This window comes from Thecamonas trahens (assembly GCF_000142905.1).
Source record: "Thecamonas trahens ATCC 50062 unplaced genomic scaffold supercont1.52, whole genome shotgun sequence".
Lineage (NCBI taxonomy): Eukaryota > Apusomonadida > Apusomonadidae > Thecamonas > Thecamonas trahens.
Window position 1 is genome coordinate 123,783 of NW_013657628.1, and position 18,969 is coordinate 142,751.

The window sequence follows — 18,969 nt, forward strand, 5'->3', positions numbered from 1 at the left end:
GGCGCCGGCCGGAGGTGGCAGCTCGCCGGCGGCGCCGCCGCGAGTCCCGCAAAGGGTTGGGGCTGGCAGCGAGGCTGGGTCGAAGAAGGGTCCGCCCAAAGTCAACCGCATGTCCAAGCCGGTGGACATGCCGTCGGTCCCCTCGCGACCGCACGCCGGCGGGTCCAAGGCAGGCGGCGGGGCGGCATCGCCGGCGTCGCGCAAGACGGTGGACCCGTCCAAGCTCCCGGACCATGACTTTTCGGAGCGCGAGTCTGTTGCGCTGGCCGACCTGTGCAAGGTCGACATTGACCCGCGCGACGTGTACAACATCATCGAGCGGGTGGGCCAGGGCGCGTCCGGCTCAGTCTACCTCGCCGAGCACAAGGAGACCGGCCAGCGGGTGGCGCTCAAGCAGATGATACTTGCCCAACAGCAGAAACTGTCCCTGCTCATCAACGAGGTCGCCATCATGCAAAAGTCCAAGCACGACTGCATTGTCAACTACTACGACGCCTTTCTTCTCGACGATGAACTGTGGATTGTCATGGAGTTCCTCGAGGGCGGCGCCCTCACCGACGTGCTCGAGAACAACCAGATGTCCGAGGAACAGATTGCGCGCGTTGCCCTCGACACCCTCCGCGGCCTCGAGGTCCTTCACGCCAAGGGCATCGTCCACCGCGACATCAAGTCGGACAACATCCTTGTCGGCTCCAACGGCGAGATCAAGCTTACCGACTTTGGCTACTGCGCCCAGCTGACCAAGGAGCGCCAGGCCCGCAACTCGATCGTCGGGACTCCGTACTGGATGGCGCCCGAGGTCGTCAAGCGCAAGGCCTACGGCCCCAAGGTCGACATCTGGTCGCTCGGCATCATGTGCATCGAGATGGTCGAGCAGGAGCCGCCCTACATGGATGAGTCTCCGCTCCGTGGTACGTATTTCCCCATGCACCCCCTTCCTCCCTCCTCCCCCTCCCCCCCCCACCCCCTCGTCCTCCTCCTCCCCGCCCCTCCCGAGCTGATCTCGCAGGCCTGGTTTTCAGGCCTGCACTTTCTGAGGCTCGGCCATTCAATGGTCGAGCCTCTGCTTAGGGGCGCATATCAACCGCACTCGATGCGATGCTCTGTATTAATCACAGGCACGCCGCACCCCATCGGCCTGCCTGCTTCATATCTAGAGCACATTTTCACACTCCTCTTCACCCCAACCCCACCAACCCCACCATCCACTCACGCCATGTGCCCTTGCTCCCGAAACCAGCGCTGTACCTCATCGCTACCACCGGCACGCCGCAGATCCGCAACCCCGAGGCGCTGTCGGACTCGTTCAAGTCGTTCCTCGCGGCTTCGCTCGAGGTCGACGTCTCGCTCCGGCCCAATGCGACGCTCCTCTTGCAGCACCCGTTCCTGAAGAAGGCGTGCGTGGGCAGCGAGCTCAAGCCGCTCCTCGACGCGCTTTAACGGACGCGGTTCTCTCCCGTGCACCGCATCCTATAAAAAATAACCTCTCCCGCGCCTGCATGGTCCATTTCTTGCTGTTACTCGCCCGCTGGGCCGCCGGCATCAGCGCCGAGTGCGGCCAGCTGGGCCTTGAGTTGCTCGAGCTCTTCGGCCTGGGCAGCAATGACCCTGGCCTGGCGCTCGATGATGCGCGCCTGCTGCGCAACCCGGACCTCTGCGGCGGTTGAAGCCGAGTCGACGCCGAGGTCGTTGGTCAGCTCGAGCAGCCGCGGGAGCGACGGCCGCTCCGCCGGGTTGTGCGCCACCATCAGCGCAATGATCGAGGCAACGTGCGGATACGCTGCAAAGCAGCCGCCCTCGGTCGGAAACGCTGCGTCCGGGCTGCCGTCGCCTGCGCCGCTCCCGGGCGCGCACATGCTCGCCAGCTGCCGGATGGCAAGCACCCGCTCCATGCCTGTCGAGAACTGCGAGAAGAGCTCAAAGAGGAGAATGCCGAGCGAGAAGACATCGGCCTTGGACCCGTACCGTCCGCCAGCCATCTGCTCCGGCGCGCGGGTGTAGCTCCCCACGTCCGCCGTCAGCTCGCTCGCTGCCATGTCAGCCCGCGGCGACGAGAGCGGCGTGCCGGTAGGCGACGCGTTGACCACATCGGCAGGCAGCAGCTCGACGGCAAGGCCAAAGTCGCCGAGCTTGACTGCGCAGTCGGTGGTGAGGAAGACGTTGGCCGGCTTGAGGTCGCGGTGCAGAATGCCCGAGGCGTGGACGTAGGCGACTGCATGGAGCAGCGACCGCGCAATACGGATCCGCCGGTGAAGCTCCGGACCCGGGAACGGATGAGGGCAAGTGCTGTTCGCCTCAAGGTAGTGCTGTAGCGTCGCGTCCGAGCACAACTCCATCTGGATGAACAGGTGCGGGATGAGGCTCGGCTCAGCGTGGGCGCGTGCGAGCGCCGTCGACGGGATCCGCGACCGCCGCCGGACAAGCGCGCCGCCGTCACCTCCGCCAGTGCCGCCCGACGAGCCGCCGCCAGTCGTTGACGACGTTGTCCGCGAGTTAAAGACCGATGCTGCCTCGCCGATGCTGCGAAAGGCGCCGCCGACCGACGACGTCGCCGGCAGTGGCGCATTCCACACCACCTGCGACCGCGCGCTCATCGCGTCGTCGTACTCGTACTCCTCGTACTCGTACGGATCATCAACGGCGAGGCCCGGCGGGAGCATCTCGATCCACGCCCCGTAGTACCGCACCACGTGCGAGTGCGAGAGCCGCGCAAGGTGAGTCACCTCGCGGAGGTACTTGGAAACAAGGCCAGATGCGAGCGATGGCAGCCGTACCTTCTTCACCGCGTACTCTTGCCGATCGAGCTTGTTGCGGACCTTGAAGACAGCGCCGAAGCCACCCTTGCCGAGACGCACCACCTCCTCAAACTCGGCCGCATACCGCGAGTGCGTCGCGGCGCTGGCCAGCGGTGCCGCCCGCCCGATGGCCAGCGCCGGCCCGGCACCCGGGTCCGCCGCCGAGACTACAAGGTTCGGCAGAGTGGTCGGGAGCGCGTGCGCAAACCGCGCCCGTGCCTCGGCAAGCTCGGATGAGAATGCTTCCCGGTCGAGCGCGCCCGTCTGAAAGAGATGGGTGCAAAGCGCGTTGATCGACGCCCGCGAGAAGACCCCACCAGGCCCCATGTCCAACCCCGACGCCGTTGTCACCACATGGTCCAGAACCGAGATAAGCAGCAGTCGCTGCTCACGCGCCCTAACCGTACTGTCGTGCTCACCGTCGTCGTCACCACCGCCGCCGCCGCCGCCACTCCGCGCCCGCACATACCGCACCAGCGCCATTGCTGCCGCCTCTGTCGACGCCTCAACCTCGGCCTGACGCCGCGGCTGCCGCCGACGCGGCGAGAGCGGACCAACTTGCATCGAGGCCGGTGCAACCGCCGCCAGCGGCGAGTCTGTCATGGTCGGCGACAGTGCCGCCAGCGACGAGTCCGAGTCGGACGCCGCCACAATCTCCTCCAGCGAAAACAGCGGCGGCGAGAGCCGGGTCGATGGCGACGGCGTCGCGTCCGGGCGCGGAGGCGTCGACAGATACGTGTACGCCGTCGACCGCGAGTCCGTCGACGAAGCCGAGAAGAGCGGTACATTGTCGCCGTCCCCTCCCTGCTGACTCCAGCCCCTGCTCCTGCTCTCGCTCCCGTCCGAGCTGTCCTCGTCCTCGCCGCAGCCGCTCCTCAGCGAATAGCCTTCGTTTGACTCATCGCTGCTGAGTGGAACCACCTTGCTCAGGCGTGAACGGCGATGATGTCCACCGATACCATGATCATGCCCGTCATCCAGTCGGTCCCCAGCCGCATCGCCTCGCCCGTCTCCGCCTTGTCCGTCTCCGCCAGACCCATCCAGCCCGGAACGGCAAAAGGTATGGGCAAGCTCATCATCATAGTCTGGGTAATCCTGGTCATCATGGTGGCCTGTCTCGCTGCTGGACACACCATGGTCATCGCTGCTGTCAGACCAGGCGAGGTCAGCGACGACCTGCCGGCCACCACGGCCACCACTCCCACGGCCACCACGGCCACCACCAAACACAATCGACATGCCAGACTCCTGCTCTCCTCCACCTGTATGCCACGTGCTACTCCTCCTCCTTCTGCTTGGGCGACTCTCCGCGTCGTCTCTCGACAAGTGCTGCTGCTGGTAAAGTGGGACGTGGGGCGGTGGGCGACATGGGGCGACTCGCCTTCCATTCCTCGGCACAGTGACGTTGGAGGGGGGGGGGTATGAAAAAAAAAAATATGATCGGCACTCCCCCCTCCCCCCCCCCCCCCCCCCCCCCCCCACACCGCCCACCTCACCCTTTCTTTTCGAGCTCCCAAATGTGTTCATTCCGCACCGTAAAGGATTAGAGAAGGCCTGCTGTAGTAGTCCGTATCGACAGTTGCGAAGGCCTGAGCCAGGTCAGAAACGCGTCAGCACGTTGCTGCACCTCACTCGACTGACATATCACTTGTAATGGCCGACAGAGTCTGGGATGATGAAGTGGTGGTCTTTTCCGACTGCGAGTATGTGTTCGCCGGCATGGATGCCCTCGAGGCGGCGGTGGTGGACGAGGGCGTCTCACCGACGCAAGCCTATGAGCAATTCGGTGGATACGCACGGGTGAAGGAGCTGACAGAGACTGCGGTGGTCCAAATCGGAGCGGTCAAGTACGATCTGGCCAACCGCAGGGTTGTCGAGACTTTTGAGGTCGTCGTCGATCCAGGTGAGAGCTGGCCGGCCGCAACCTTTGACTATCTTGCCCGGCTGACCGGGACTGTGTTCGGCCCCGGGCATGGCGAGCAAGCGCAGTCGGCGCTGGCGGCATTTGACAGCTTTGTCGGCAATGCTATGTGGGTGGTGATGGACAACGATGGCGCGGTGATGCGGCGGCAGTGGCCTCAGCTCGCGGCCGGCCCGGCCATACGTCTGAAGCCACTTCTGACCGATACCCCGGCCGCCGGCCTCAACTCGGGCCATTTGCACAACCTGCTTGCCGACGATGTCAAGGCCGCTGCTGGATTCGGAGCCATAGTCGATGCTCGCAAGGATGCACAGGAACACACCGGGCTGTACGACGCCATCTCGATGGCGGTTTTTTGTGCGCTCGCAGATCCGTCGCCGCTGGCGGGCACCATCGCAAGCCGTGCCACATAACCGACTCCACCGCGGCAATTGGCAAAGGTCCGGTCACGCTTCCAACTAGGCTGAAGGGGCTGAATGTGGATGGTGGCGGGGAAGTGTTATCTTGCCTGCTAGCACAGTCAGCCACTCGAGGCCCCGAGGCGGGCACGAGCAGCAACGTCTCCACCAAACACCACCCGCATACCCGCATAACGACTGCGCAAATATCATAGTGCTTGCTATTGATGGCTGTATTGGACATGCCGCCGCAAGCCCGTGGGCGTCCCGACCAGCGCAGACTAACTGCCGCCTCAACGAAAAAGACTCACCACTCGCACATGTCATATCATCCGCACAAGCTCCCGCTCCTGCAGCCTCCCCCCCCCCCGCTCCTGGTCCCCAGCCCTCAGCCTAGCCCAGCTGCATCCAGTCTCATACTGCCTCCCATTCTAGCCCTTTCAACAATTGCAAGCCCTCTGCAGCAAGAGCTTTTGCGGGCAACGCGAGGCAGGATGACGACGCTTCCGCAACAGGAAAAAATGTTTTCACGTGCAGAACGTTCGATAGAAAGGAGTAGGGAGAAGAGGAAAGTCGAGCGTGTGCCCTGTGCACCACAAAACAGTGTTCTTTTCCACGCGCCATTGCCCCACCTCGCAAGGCATCCCCACTGTTGCTGAGTCTGAGCCCAACTCTGTTAACGTGATCATGTCCGAGACTCAGCCGCTGGTGGTAAATTCATGGCGACAGCCCGCCAAGGGCGGGCACAAGAACCGGGACGGCGGCGAGGGCACGTCGTCGACAACCGGTGCTATCTTCAACTTTCTCTCGACTACCATCTCAACCGGCTTGCTCTCACTGCCGGGCGCTGGGCGCGATGGGGGCTGGGTGGCGATTGTGATGATCGTCGGCGTCGCGCTAGTGGCCAACCACACCGCCCAGCTGCTTGTTGCTTGCCTCGATGCCATCTCGCCGCGGCGTGCCGACGACGTCGTGCTCTTCACTTCGCACGACTCGGTGGTTCACGTCGAGTCGGGCGGCACGGTGCCTGCTGACAACCACGAGATCTCATATGCAGCCATCGGGCGCGCCGCGTACGGGACGCCTGGAGCCGTGGTGGTCGGCGTCCTGCAGATCGCGCTCCTCTTTGGCGCGTGCACCATCTTCTTGGTTCTCTTCGGCAACCTCATGTCGGAGCTCTTCGACTGCGTCTCGCCGCATATCTTCATCATCGGCCTTGTCGTCTTCATGATTCCACTCTCATGGCTCCGGTCACTCTCAGAGGTCGCCCTCCTCTCGTACGGCGGGCTGGCAGCATCGATGCTGACCTGGGCCATCATCTGCGGCTACGGCATTTCCGATGGCATCCAGAAACCGGTGGCTGGTGGGCGGCCCATCCTTGTGCTTGCCAATGGGCCGGTTGCTTTCAACACAGTCGTCTTTGCCTTTGCCGGCCATTCTGTCTTGCCGTCGATCTACTCGTCGATGGCGCGGCCGCAGACACTGGCGCGAGCGCTCAACTACGCGTTTACGGTCATCGCCATCGTCTACTCAACCATCACCGCGTGCGGTTACTGGGCGTACGGATCAAAGGTCGGTGGTCCGTCCAACGACATCTTCTGGAACATGCCGACTACAATCTTCACACGCATCGCGGCCAGCGCGCTGTCGGCCCATCTCGCCTGCGCGTATCTTGTTCCCTTCAATCCGGTGGCGCACGCCCTCGAGCGCGTCATTCTCCCCGCGTCGCCTGATGGACTGCCTGGTGGGTGGCTTCTGCGTCAGCGTATGGTCATCCGCACTCCGCTCGTCGTTGCCTCGGCCGTCGTCGCTGTCAGCGTCCCGTTCTTTGGCGAGCTTGTCTCGCTCTTTGCCGCCTTCTCGGTCATGGCCATGGTCTTTACTCTTCCGCCCATCTTCTTCGCCAAGCTCTATCCGGAGCGTGTCTCACGATCGTATGCCGTCGTTCTCATCGCCATCGTCAGCCTCGGTCTCATCGGCACAGGCCTTGGCCTCACTTACGCGTCTGCCAACTTGGTCAAGGCCCTTCGCGATGGGGGCAATCCCTTTGCCAACTTTTTGGCCCGCGACTGTCGGCTGAACTGATACCTCCCGCCGCAGAACAAAGCACACATAAAACCTTCATCGCACATACTGTTGGCTGGCACTCTACGTGTAACAAGCATAATGACGAGAAGAGGCGTGACAAGGGCGGGATCAGCAAGTTGTCGCGGCTAGCATGACGAGCAAAAAACCGCCTCATTGTCATCCCATTTCCCAATCCTCACCTTCCCCCATACTACCACCACCTCCGCACCCATTCCACCACATCCACACTCACACCTTTGCACAGATGTTGCCTTCACAACCATACCTTCCTTCCCTCTATCATTCACCAGCATGCCCCCATATGCCTCCCACTCGCCACCAGCCATGTCTCCCTCCACCAAAAAAACACTCCCTCTTTCCCAAAAAAGGTCGCAATTCCCTCCCCCCCCTCCCCCCCTGGGCCACCAGCGCAAGCCACACCCACCCACACACACACACACACCTGACTCCCACCACACCACACCACACACACACACACACCACAACCATGGAGAGCATCCTTGACATTGTGACGCCTGTGGTGACTGCGGTCGGGTGGGCAAGCCTTGCGGGCGCAGCGGTGTTTGCGGCGAGCGGAGCGTGGGCTGGGCGTGTGGCGTCGGTGCCTGCGGGGGCGTACAAGGGCAAGCGGGTGGTCATTACGGGCGCGTCGTCGGGCATGGGCAAGGAGATGGCCAAGCAGTTCTGTGCTCTTGGTGCCTCTGTTGTCCTCATTGCTCGTCGTGAGGAGAAGCTCCGTGAGCTCGAGCTCGAGTGCCGTGCCATCCAGGTCGCCACCCTCTCGGGCGGCGTCGGCGCCAATCCGGAGGTTGTTGTCGCCGTGGCGGACGTCGCCGACGAGGATGCCGTCATCGAGGCCATGGAAAAGGCTGTTCTCTTGCTGGGCGGCATCGATGTACTGGTGGCCAACGCTGGGCGCGGTGCCAACAACACCCTGTTTGAGGACGAGGCGGACCTGGCCTTCTACAAGTCGGTCATGGAGGTCAACTACTGGGGCGTGGTCCACTGCGTGAGGGCTGCCCTGCCGCACCTCCGCGCCTCGCGTGGCTCCATCCTGGCCGTCTCGTCGGTGGCAGGCAAGATTTCCACTCCGCGGAGGACCGGCTACTGCCCGACCAAGTTTGCGCTCAACGCCTTCTGCGACTCGCTCCGCTACGAGGTCGGCGATGAGGTCTCGGTCACTGTCGCCTGCCCGGGCTACGTCATCACCGAGATCCATGACGAGTTTCTGGCCGCCACCGGTGCTTCTCGCAACACCGACAAGTTCCTCACCGCCGACGCCGCTGCCGAGTGGATGATCGCCGCGCTCTACGCCGGAAAGCGCGAGCTCGTCATGGTCGCCGCCGCCCGCTTCGGCCTTGCCCTCAAGCCTTTGCTCCCGGCCTGGCTCATGGACCGCATCATCGTTCGCTCCTCTGAAGCTGCCTTTACCTCGATGACCGGCAAGTCCAAGTCGTCGTAGCTGCTGCCATGTCTCCGCTGCGGGAGTAAACCTACGCCTCAAGCCACACGCCCTGCCACACGCCCCACCCAAGCTCGCCGAGGAGAGCGACGACCGCAGCGACCGCCGCCTCGTCGCCGCCGGCCGTCGCGCCACTGGCACCCGCCCGCTGCCGCCACACCTCGCCCATGGCAACCGTGAGGGCGGCGGCGGGCCGCCCGTCGGCCACAAACTTATCAACCGCAACCTTCCATCCGCCGGTGAGCTTGCTCACCTCATCGGGCGTAGCCCACGCCTCGAGGCCTCCCCATTCGCCCGAGGCCGCGGCGATGGCGACCAGCGCGGCGATGAGGTCGGCCTTCTCCGACGCTGCACCGGTCTCGCCGCGGCCAAGCGCCGCGGCAAGAGCGTCCTGGTCGACGGCGTCGACCGCCCGCTGAGCATACTCGGCCTTGCGCTCCGGAAACGCGTCGGCAGCGGCGAGCCAGGCGCCGGCCGACGCGCCGGCGGCGGCGACCGCAGCCTCGACTCCGTCGGCGCCGACAACGCTGAGCCACGACTTGAGCGCTGCAAGCTTGGTCTTCTTCTCAGCAGCAGCCTTGTCCTCGGCAGCGGCCTTGGGCTCGGGTTTGGCTTCTCCAGCGGCCTTGCCCTTGGCCTTCACCCGCGGGCGGACGACGAGCGGGCGGACCTCCTGGACCTTGCCCGATCGCGAAGTGACGAGGCTCGCCGGCGCCTTGACAAAGCCGTACGAGCCCTCGAGCACGCCGCCAGCCGGCACGACACCGGCCTCGACCTCGGGCGCGAGCAAGTACACCGCGCGCCGGCCAGGGCCCATCGCGCACGGCTTCACCTTGTCGCTTCCGCGGCGGGCCATGGCCCCGGCCAACGAGCCGTAAAGCTCGAGCGCCACATCTGACTTGAGCTTGCGGACCACAACCAGCGGGAGAGTGCCGGTCAGGTACGGCTCAAGGTGGGCCATACTCGCGGCACGGAGCGCGACCGTGACGCTCAGCTTGCCGCGCGGAATCTTGACTGGCTGCGGCCACGCATCCTGTGCGCTCACTAGCCTGCCGGCGGCGTCGCGGACCACCACCAGTTGCCCGGCCAGCGGGGACTCGTAGAGATGCTCCGAAATGATCGGCACCTTGAGCGTGACCTCGTCGGTCTCGGGCCCAGCCGCGCCTGGGTTCTCCAGCCCATACTCAAAGACCGCCTCCACAGACGGCGGGCGGTTCGGGAACGCGTCGCGCTCTGCCGAGAGGACCGAGACCTTTGGCGGGCCCGTCGGCGCAAGGTCCACGACCGAATGGGTGGCCTTGGCAAACGGCGCTGCCGACACGGGCTGCGACCGCGGGTTGACCATGTCCAGCCGCGCGTAGCCGGCCGCGCATCCGTCGACCAACAGCGGGCCGGCGAGCGGCTCAGGCCCAAGGCCGGTGAACGAGACCTCGATGTCGAGCTCGGCACGCTTGCCCGACGCCCAGTAGTGGGCGACGACAAGCTCGACGGTGACACCGGGGAAGACCCGGAAGGCCTTGGCCACCTCGCCTTGTCCGGTGCAGCGGACAACCGCGTCTGACGGCGTGGCGCACCAGAACGCGTCGTCGCGGACCGAGATCGCCTGCATCATGTACAGTGTGCTCGCCTCAGCGCCTTCGCCGGCCCGCGAAATCCGCACGTTCATGTAGTTGGCGCCTGGCGGCGGCGAGAGGAAGAACCGCTTGGCCTCGGCTGGCCCGAGTCGGATGCCGCCGACCTGCAGCTCGTCGATCCCGGTCAGTGGCTTGGTCACCACCACTGGAACCACAAACAGCGCCGGCGCGTCGGCAGGGGCGCCGGCCACAAAGCCCTCGATCCATCCAACATGAACCTGGCCAACCTCGAGCCCGGCTGTCGCCAACCCGACCTCAAACGACCGCCCGGCCGAGGTGAGGGCAAACGAGGCCGCCGTTGAGATCCAATCGGCAGAAGCCTTGAGGACAACGTCGGCGGCAACGAGCTTGGCGCTCGCGAGCGTGTCGCGCGGAAACACCGGCTTAACCTTGACCGACGCCACAAACTCGGCCGCGTGGATACCGGTGAAGCAGTCTGCGTCGCGGAGGTAAATGCCGCGTGCCGCCGGCGCGTACATACCGGGCACTCCAGAGACGCTCACCTCCCATGGAAGGGCAAGGATCGGGCACGCGCTGGCAGTCACGCTCTCAAGTACCGCATACAGCTGGGGAACGTCAATCATGCCGGCGCCGGTGAGGACCGAGTACTTGGGCGGCGGCCCACCGTCTGCGGCGTGGGCAACAGCCTCGCCACCGGCGTCGCCGTCGACAGGACGGGCTGAGGCCATGACCGCCCGCTTGACCAGCGCAGGCGTGAGGCTCGCTGCAGCCTCGGGCGCTTTGGCCTTGAGCTCGCCCAGAACAGCAGCGATGCAGCCCGCCGCGAGCGGCGAGCTCATCGATGTCCCGTTCATGAGCTGGCCAGGCGCGAGCGTCCATTGTGGGACCGGCGCAATGGCGCCGCCCGGCGCGCAGATAGTCACGCCAAGCTCGCCATCAAACGACGGGCCGCGCGACGACCAGGTGAAGAGCGAGTCCTTGCCAGTCGCGTTGCGCATGGCGTACAGCTCAGACATCATGTCCTGGCTCACGTATGCGCCGACAGAAATGGCCGACGACGATGTGCCGCCCGGCGCGCCCACGGTCGAAAGTCCGGGGCCTTCGTTGCCGGCCGACGCCACAAAGATGACGCCGTGGTCGTTGACCATGGCGTTGAGCGCGTCGACCACCGCGCCCGAGTTGGGCAGCCGCGAGTGCTCACCAAACGACATGTTGACCACGTCGAGCTTACCAGCCTCTGCCGCAACCGCGGCAGCCTGGCAGGCGCGAATGACACCGACGCCGGTCTCCATCCCGCCAAGCAAGCCGTCGCCGATGCGGAACGAAATGATCTGCGCGCTCGGCGCCGCCCCGTTGCGATGCGGCTCGTCCGGGTGGTAGCCGGCGGCGATACCAGCCACGTGCGTACCGTGCGAGCCCGAGTCGACTACAATCGACAGCGTCGCCCCCTCGTCGTAAATGTTGATCCCGTAGTTGAGCAGCGAGTCGAGCTCAAACGTGCCCCACTTGTGCTCGACACCAAACGGCGCGAGCCACGCTTCCGGGTCTGCAACCTGCCCGTTGCGGCCGACATCGACGACAGCACGCCAGACCTGCGCGTCGGTGTCAAACGCGGTGAGGCAGTCAAAGACCGGGCCGCGAGCGACAACCTCGTTGCTCGCCTTGAGCGCCTTGAGCGCAGCCACAGCGTCGGCGTCGTCCGCCGCGTGCGCGGCAGCAACCAGCTCGCCGTGAGCCTCGTCGAGCTTGCGCGCCGCATCAGCCTTGAGCCGCTTGACGAGCGGCCGCGGGAAGAGCTCGTATCCGGCCTTGGTCCCGTGCCGCAGTGTGGTGAGATCGAGCGTCAGCGCGTCCGCCGCCGGGAGGACGAGCGGAATGCCGGTGACCGGCGAGACAATCACTCGCCGGCCGTCCGCCGCCGCATCAGACGGCGCTGCTTCCACGCCAGCAGCCGGGACTGCCAGCGGCGTCATCGTCACGTCGCCCGAGCCGGTGCAGTCGACAAGATCGATGATCTTGGGCCGCCCGTCGGGCGTCCTCGCCAGGCCTGGCGCGCCCGGGTCGACTCCGGTGTCAAAGATGCCGATGACAGTCTGGTTCCCGGCCTCGGCCGCGCGGGCCGGGCTGTCGAACAGCGTTGAGAGCCGGGTGAGCGGGTGAGGCACGTACGTCATGCTCGTGTCAGGTTGTGGGGTGAAGTAGCGAGCTGCTTCTTGGTCGCCTCTTGGCAGCCGGACGCGGCCGAGGGCGGAGGTGACGCCAGGCGAACACGTCCGGGTCGCCCTCGTCAGAACTCGTTTCTTCCATTGGCGAATGCCATCGTTTGTCGCTTGATCGATGCGACGCGCAACAAAGTTCAACATTTCATCGTTGCTGGCGAGGATCGATGACCTCGGTGCACGGAGGGGAGTTATTATCACGGGTAGGTAGGTAGATAGGTAGGTAGCATGGGCCCGATGACGGAATCTCCGGTGAGGAAGATATGTGCTTTCTTACACGAAAAGTCAAAGTCATGGACAGGCACCAGCTCGCCGAGGCCGATGGCGGTACCGAGGAGTGTGGCCGAGTTGACCTCACCCGCCCATCCGCTGCCTGCATCATCCTCTACATCATTGCTACCGGCTGCTCCCGCTCCCTCCCACGCGAGCCCGCGCCGCTTGGCTGTCGGTTGGCCGGCGGCGCGGCTGCGCTTGCGCTTGCGGCGGCCACCCTTCCCGGCGCGCTTGCGAGTCGACGCCGAAGCAGCAGGCGCCAGCACATCAGCTGCATCGATCCCGCCCGACGGCACGACCACCGATGGCGGTGGTGGGGACAGCGGCGGATGCGCAAGCCGCGGTGGCGGCGGTGGCAGTGGTGTGGCCTTTGCTCGCGCCGCGTCGAACGCAGCGGACGCCGACTGCCGGGCCTTGGCGTGCCGGAGATCACGGGCGAGCCTGCGGGTATGAAGCGCCATGTTTGGCGGCGGCGTGACCGCCAGGATGGACCCCGCTGCGGGCAGAGGTGCCCGGCCGCGGCGTAGCGCCCGAGCCCGAGTCTTGGCACAGATGGGCGCCCTCGATGGCCGGCCTGGTTGGTCGCTAAAAAACGTTTCACGACCTTTTCCGGCCGGCACGCCTGCAACCACCGGACGCCTTGGTCGGTACAAACGCGGCCTAGCTCGCCGCACAACGCCCATCTTGATCGTCATCACAGCTTGGTATGTAAGTGCTGCTTCTGCCTTGTCGATATCACCTCTCTTCACCTAGATGCGAGAGCAGTGTGTATCCTCATACCCCGACGACCGACACCGTCGCCGACTGGCCGCTGACATGTCGCAGGAACAGCAAGCAACAAAGGAATCTACTGGCCCAACATGATCTTTCCTTCTCCCTCCCTCTCTCTCCCTCCCTTCCTCCCTCCCATCCGTGCCCACTCGCATCCATCAAGACGCATTAACTAACCCCCGATCAAGGCAAGCAAACGAAACTGGCCGGCTGGCCGGCTGGCTGGCTGAGCTTGATGAGGAGGGTCCCGAGCAAAAAAAAAAGAAATCGCGGTCAGGCAGGGTTTTGATCCCCGGGCCTTTCGATTAACAGTCGAACGCTCTACCAACTGAGCTACCCAACCTGCTGATCTCCACTGCACACACCTTCAGTATTAGATCTGTACATTGCTTTGCTCACCATGGTTGCCAATCCTCACAGCCCCCCCCCTCCCCACTTCCTCGACACATCACAACACAACTCTCCACGGCATTCTCACACAGAGTCAATATCCACAGTTTACACGCTGGAGAGCTCACCCCAGGTATCACTCGCCAGCTCCCGCCCGATGTCGTCTTCAAAGACGCCACCTGCTGTGGGCAACGGGGTGTCATCAGCGACAACACGAACGCCCCACACGTCTGAAGACCCGTCGGCGTCGTCTTGGCCGCCGCCGCTAAAGCCCGAGCCCGAGGTCGAGGTCGAGCCCGTGTCGACAAGGTCGGCCATAGGCACAACGCCAGCAAATAGCTCACCGCCACTGCTGTTGCTTGGAAGTGGATGATCAACGCCCGAGACAGTGACTCGCGACGCCGAGACCACTGACGACGACGCCATGGTCGACTCGCCCGACGAGTGCAGCATGCTCCGGAGGTGCGGTGGGAGCTCACGGAGCTCGGCGCCGGGCTCGTGCGAGTTGGCCGAATCTACAGCCCGCCGGTTCGAGACCCGGACCATCTTTTTGCCCGGAGCGGTCTTGACCACCTGTCCGATGCGAAACGCGCCGCGAGGGAGCGCCAGCACCGCGTGGACCGACGGCTCCGACTCGCCGACCGGGAGGACAAGGAACCACGGCGAGGCCACGTGCTCGTTCCCCGGTACAATGACCCGGAGCGGGACGTGTGGGCGGACTCGCCGGTTGATCGCCGCCCGCCGCTGGAACGCCGCCGTCGACGGTGCCTCCAGTGACTCGCGTAGCTTCTTGACCAGCACCGCAATGAGGATGACCGCAATAAGCGCTCCAAAGAACACACCCACAAAATACACGATCCAAAACGCAGAGTTCGACGGCGGCTTATCCGGTGAGCTCAGTGATGCCGTCACATGGTATCGGCACGCCGAGAGCCCACCGCTGCACTGCAGCGTCACGTAGAACGCGCCCACAGGCATGACGTCGTCGGTAAACTCGGCCGGCGTCACCACCAGCGAGCCAGGCGAGATGACGTGCCACTCAAAGCCGGCCTCACTCGACGGCATAAAATGTTTGGTCGAGACAAACATGGCAACCGGCGGGCTGCTCGTCACCTTGATCGTCACCGTCTGGTCACCTGCCGTCGTCCACAGCGAGAGCTGTCGCCGCTGCCCAGACTCGAGCACCCCGTTGCGCGAGGTGCCCGGCGTCATTTGCGTCACCACAGGGCAGCCTGATGCCACGTACGAGCCGCACGGCGAGCCAACCGGCCCAGTCGTTGCGCCCGTCACACACGCGCCAATCCCCGTGTCGGACGTCATGAACGGACAGTACCCACACGACGGCTCCGCGGTGCACTGCTGACATGCCTCGTCGCGCCCGACCTCAACAATCCGCGACGCGCACACCGCGTCGCAGTTCGCAAAGCTCCACTGCTCCGCCAGGCACGTGCCCACCACCGTTGTCGGGCCCGAAGGCGTCCCACGCATGCACTTGTCCTCCGCCCCGCACCACCCGCACTCGGCCAGCCCTGTGCACGACCGGCATGACGAGGCGTCGGCGCACCGAACAGGGCAGCTGCTCGAGTGCCAGTCCTGGGCGGGACACTCGCCAAGGTCAAACGAGTACCGGCATCGCTCAGACGTCGCGCACCACATGCAGTGCGAGTGCGCCGTGCACTCGTCACACCCGCTCTCCGCCGTGCAGTCGGCCGGGCATGACGAGCCAAATGCCCACAGCGAGCACGCAGGTTCGACTTGCGGAATGGTTCCGGGCGTCGCGTGATAGCACCGCCCCGACGAGGCACACCACCCGCAGACCCCAGACCCGACCCCGAGGCACGTCGAGCATGTCTGAAACGTCCCACAGTCAATCGGGCAAGACGCATAATACCACTCGGTCACGCCACAGCTTGGCTGATCCCCATCCGGTCCTCTCGTCCCACCACGGATGCAGCTGCTCGTCTCGTCGCACCACCCGCAGCACGCCGACGAGCCGCCGGAAAAGCCGGCAAGGCACTCGTCGCAATCGCTTGCGGTGCATACTGGACACGTCTCGGTGTAAAACTCGCGGACAGGCGCGCCATTGCACGCTTCGCTTACCGTGCACGACGCTGTCGTGCAGCACCATCCGCACTCGGGGTCGTCCAGCGCCACGCATGACGAGCACGACCCACGCCCAAGCACCGAGCAGTGGCCGGCACAGTTGTACACGTCAAAAGCGAGGCAGGTCAGCCCGTTCTCGTACGCTCCAATGCTGCCGTCACCCGGCACGCACCCGACGCCCTCACACCACCCGCACCCCGCCACGTCCACGCACGCTCCGCAACTCGCCGCTGCGGTGCAGTTCGGGCACGCCACGCCGTACAGCCAGCCCGATGAGCACGTAGCAGGCGCCACCGCCCCGCCGCGCTCGCAAATCTGGCTGGCCCCGCACCATCCACACGCAGGATCAGCCCCACACTCCTCACAGCTCGTCCACGCTCCGCACACCGGGCAAAACCCGACGTCGTACGTTTCGCACTCGGCCTCCAGCGGAAGTGTCAGGCTTCGGTTGCCTGGCGGGCCCACAAACGCGCCCTCGAGGCACTGACCCGCGTCCACGCAGTATGCGCACCGCAAATCGCTCACGCATGCGTCACACCCGAGGCTGCTCTCCGAGCACGGGCACTCCCAAAAGTACCAGTTGTCAGCAGCGCACGACGCCGGCTCCGCCGCCGTTCCGTCCGCCATCGCGTTGCTCGCCCCATGCGGGCCGTTCGTGTCGCCGGCCACACATGTTGCCGTGCTCGAGCACCATCCACAGTCAAGCGCATCCGTGCACGATCCGCACGTCGAGTGGGCGCTGCATGGCGCCGGGCAATCGCCCAGCCCAAAGTGCCAGTCCGGACACTCGGCGTACGGGTACGCCATGAGGTAGTCAGTGGAGGAGAAGCAGTCGTCAGTCGACTCGCAGTACATGCAAAGCGCGCCTGTGCACTGTCCGCACCCCGACAGCGCCTCGCACCGCGTCCGGCATACCCCTGCGGGCAGCGGCGACGATGTCGGGCACGCGTTCGGCACCGACTCGTCAAAACAGTTCCCACCTCCACCCAAGTGGCACCAAGAGCACCCGTCCACGTCCATGCATGCGTTGCACTCGACCGCGCGCGTGCAGTCGCGCGTCTCCGGGCACATCGCCGGACTTGACACCGGCGTCCCGCTACAGCTCCCACTCGCCATGCAGCTCGACGTCGCGGTGCAGTACTCACAGTCTGCTCGCCGGGCACAGTCGGAGCAGCCTGACGACGACAGCGCCGCGCATCCTTGATCCAGGCACCCATTGGGCATTCCGGCTTCACCGTCGCACGCTCCGGGCTCGTCTCGTAGCGGCCGGCATTGCTCGGCAAACGGGCACCACACACACGACGGATGCCGCCCACAATCGTAGCAGCTCGAAGAAAGCTCGTCGCAGGCAGACCGCCCGCCGCTGTACGCCGCCTCCACGCTCGGTGGCAGTACGTCGACAATATCCCAAGTCCACGCAGTCCGTGCCATCACACCGGTCTCAAAGCCGCCCACCAGCACCACGCCCACACTCGGCACCACCGCGGTGCTGTGTCCGTACCGCGCTCCAGGCCATGGTGCATCAGGCGTCGGCGCACGCACCATGTCCGACCCCAGAAACACCCACTTGTCCGCGGAGAACACAAAGGCCCAGGCGTCGTCGCCAAAGCATGCCGGCGGCAAAGACGGTGACGGTGACGTCGTGATTCGCCCGCCTACCACAAGCATCACGTCCGAGGACAGCGCTACCGCAGAGTGCAGGTACCGCGCCGCCGGCCACGGGTCAGACTGGCCAGGCGTGATCTGGCTCCACGTCCGCGTCGGCCCGTGGAGGAGCCACAAGTCCTGTAAATCGATTCGGTTCGGCGCAGAGCCTCCAAACAACGCCAGTGATGCCGTACCCGGGAGCGAGACAAGTGACCCGCCCTGTCGCGCACGCGGCCACGGATCGTCCGGCCCGCTCACGTAGCTCACCCACGCGTCGACGATCGGATCAAAAATCGCCAGCCGGTGTGAAAACCCGGTATCAGCCGCGTATCCACCAAAGACATAGATAAGCCCGTCGCTGTGGTAGGCTGCTGCCGCCCCGGTGCCAGCCAGCAGCCCCGGTTCGCCAGGAGCGCTTATCTTGCGCCATGTCCCGCTCACCGCCGGTACAGTTCCGTTGAGCGACAGCGCGTACACCTCGGCCGTGTACACATTCTCGGCCGTCTCGCCACCAAACACATACAGCGTCTGACTCCCAGAATGGTACGCCCCGGCCGCACCCGACCGAGGTGCTGGCACCTGGCCGGAGACCGGCACTGTCACCTCGGTGCCGGTCCCGGCCAGGTGCGGCTCAAACACGACAGCGTCGCTACGGTACGACCGCCCATAGATCGAGCCACCGCCAAAGACCAGCATGTAGCTCTCTGACACCGCTACTGCGACAGCCTGCGTCCGTGCAAGCACTGACGGCTCCCAAGCTGGCAGCCCGCCACTTGGGTGCTCTCTCCACGGCACAGTCTGCGAGTCGGACAGGATCGAGGTTGCGCAGTTGGGGCCAGTGTACCCGGCATCGCACTCGCACACGTACTCCGGCCCGAGACACGAGCCATGGCCCGAGCACTGCGAATCGCCAGCACAGGCCTCGCGACGGCAGTCCGGGCCGGCCCAACCAGCGCTGCAGGTGCACTTGCCTGAGCTCACCTCGCACATCCCATGGCCAGAGCAGTTGAAGGGGCATGGCGATGCTGAGACAGTGACAGACCACCCAGGATAGGTTACAGCTTGATCCGAGACAAACAGCAGTGAAGCCACGTTGGATGACGAGAGCAACCTCTGCGGAGGATCCAAACCCGACAAGACAGCTAGTAGTTTCGGAGCACCATCGACCACGTTATCATCATCAAACACATAAACATGATCCCAACCACACTCTGTAGCAAACGAGGTAAAGTCAAAGCCAAGTCGAACACCATCATCTCCCACCACTTTCCAGCCACACTCGACGTTGACGAGGTATTCACCACTTC

At 64.8% G+C, this 18,969-nt stretch overlaps 5 protein-coding genes and 1 non-coding gene across 6 annotated transcripts; 2 read left to right on the top strand and 4 right to left on the bottom strand.

Annotated features, from left to right (window-relative positions):
* AMSG_09595 (uncharacterized protein) lies at positions 1-1,440 on the top strand (the record flags this gene model as incomplete). Its single annotated transcript, XM_013898700.1, has 2 exons — positions 1-911; positions 1,241-1,440. The coding sequence occupies exons 1-2, from the start codon at positions 110-112 to the stop codon at positions 1,438-1,440; spliced, it is 1,002 nt and encodes a 333-aa protein (XP_013754154.1). The 5' UTR covers positions 1-109.
* AMSG_09596 (PEK protein kinase) lies at positions 1,421-3,835 on the bottom strand (the record flags this gene model as incomplete). The annotated part of the gene is made up of 2 exons (XM_013898701.1): positions 1,421-3,716; positions 3,755-3,835. 2 exons carry the CDS (start codon positions 3,833-3,835, stop codon positions 1,518-1,520), a joined length of 2,280 nt encoding a protein of 759 aa, XP_013754155.1. The 3' UTR covers positions 1,421-1,517.
* A 613-nt stretch (positions 3,836-4,448) lies between these two features.
* Positions 4,449-7,242, top strand: AMSG_12277 (uncharacterized protein; the record flags this gene model as incomplete). The annotated part of the gene is made up of 2 exons (XM_013898750.1): positions 4,449-5,118; positions 5,719-7,242. The coding sequence occupies 2 exons, from the start codon at positions 4,449-4,451 to the stop codon at positions 7,197-7,199; spliced, it is 2,151 nt and encodes a 716-aa protein (XP_013754204.1). The 3' UTR covers positions 7,200-7,242.
* Positions 7,243-8,613: 1,371 nt separating this feature from the next.
* AMSG_09600 (pyrolysin) lies at positions 8,614-13,501 on the bottom strand. The gene is made up of 2 exons (XM_013898702.1): positions 12,756-13,501; positions 8,614-12,480 (listed from the first exon to the last, which is right to left on the bottom strand). Exons 1-2 carry the CDS (start codon positions 13,444-13,446, stop codon positions 8,696-8,698), a joined length of 4,476 nt encoding a protein of 1,491 aa, XP_013754156.1. The 5' UTR covers positions 13,447-13,501; the 3' UTR covers positions 8,614-8,695.
* Positions 13,502-13,792: 291 nt separating this feature from the next.
* Positions 13,793-13,865, bottom strand: AMSG_20064. The gene has a single exon. It is a non-coding gene; the product is annotated as a tRNA-Asn (tRNA).
* Positions 13,866-14,020: 155 nt separating this feature from the next.
* On the bottom strand, positions 14,021-18,652 carry AMSG_09601 (uncharacterized protein; the record flags this gene model as incomplete). The annotated part of the gene is made up of 2 exons (XM_013898703.1): positions 14,021-15,666; positions 15,856-18,652. 2 exons carry the CDS (start codon positions 18,650-18,652, stop codon positions 14,021-14,023), a joined length of 4,443 nt encoding a protein of 1,480 aa, XP_013754157.1.
* Positions 18,653-18,969: the final 317 nt, after the last annotated feature.

What these genes read in the sequence shown, in the direction of transcription:
- AMSG_09600 (XM_013898702.1), bottom strand. Translation starts at nt 13,446, where the DNA reads ATGACGATCAAGATGGGCGTTGTGCGGCGAGCTAGGCCGCGTTTGTAC. An exon ending in CCATGACTTTGACTTTTCGT is followed by an intron (nt 12,481 to 12,755) that starts GTAAGAAAGCAC and finishes GGCTGCCAAGAG; the next exon opens with GCGACCAAGAAGCAGCTCGC.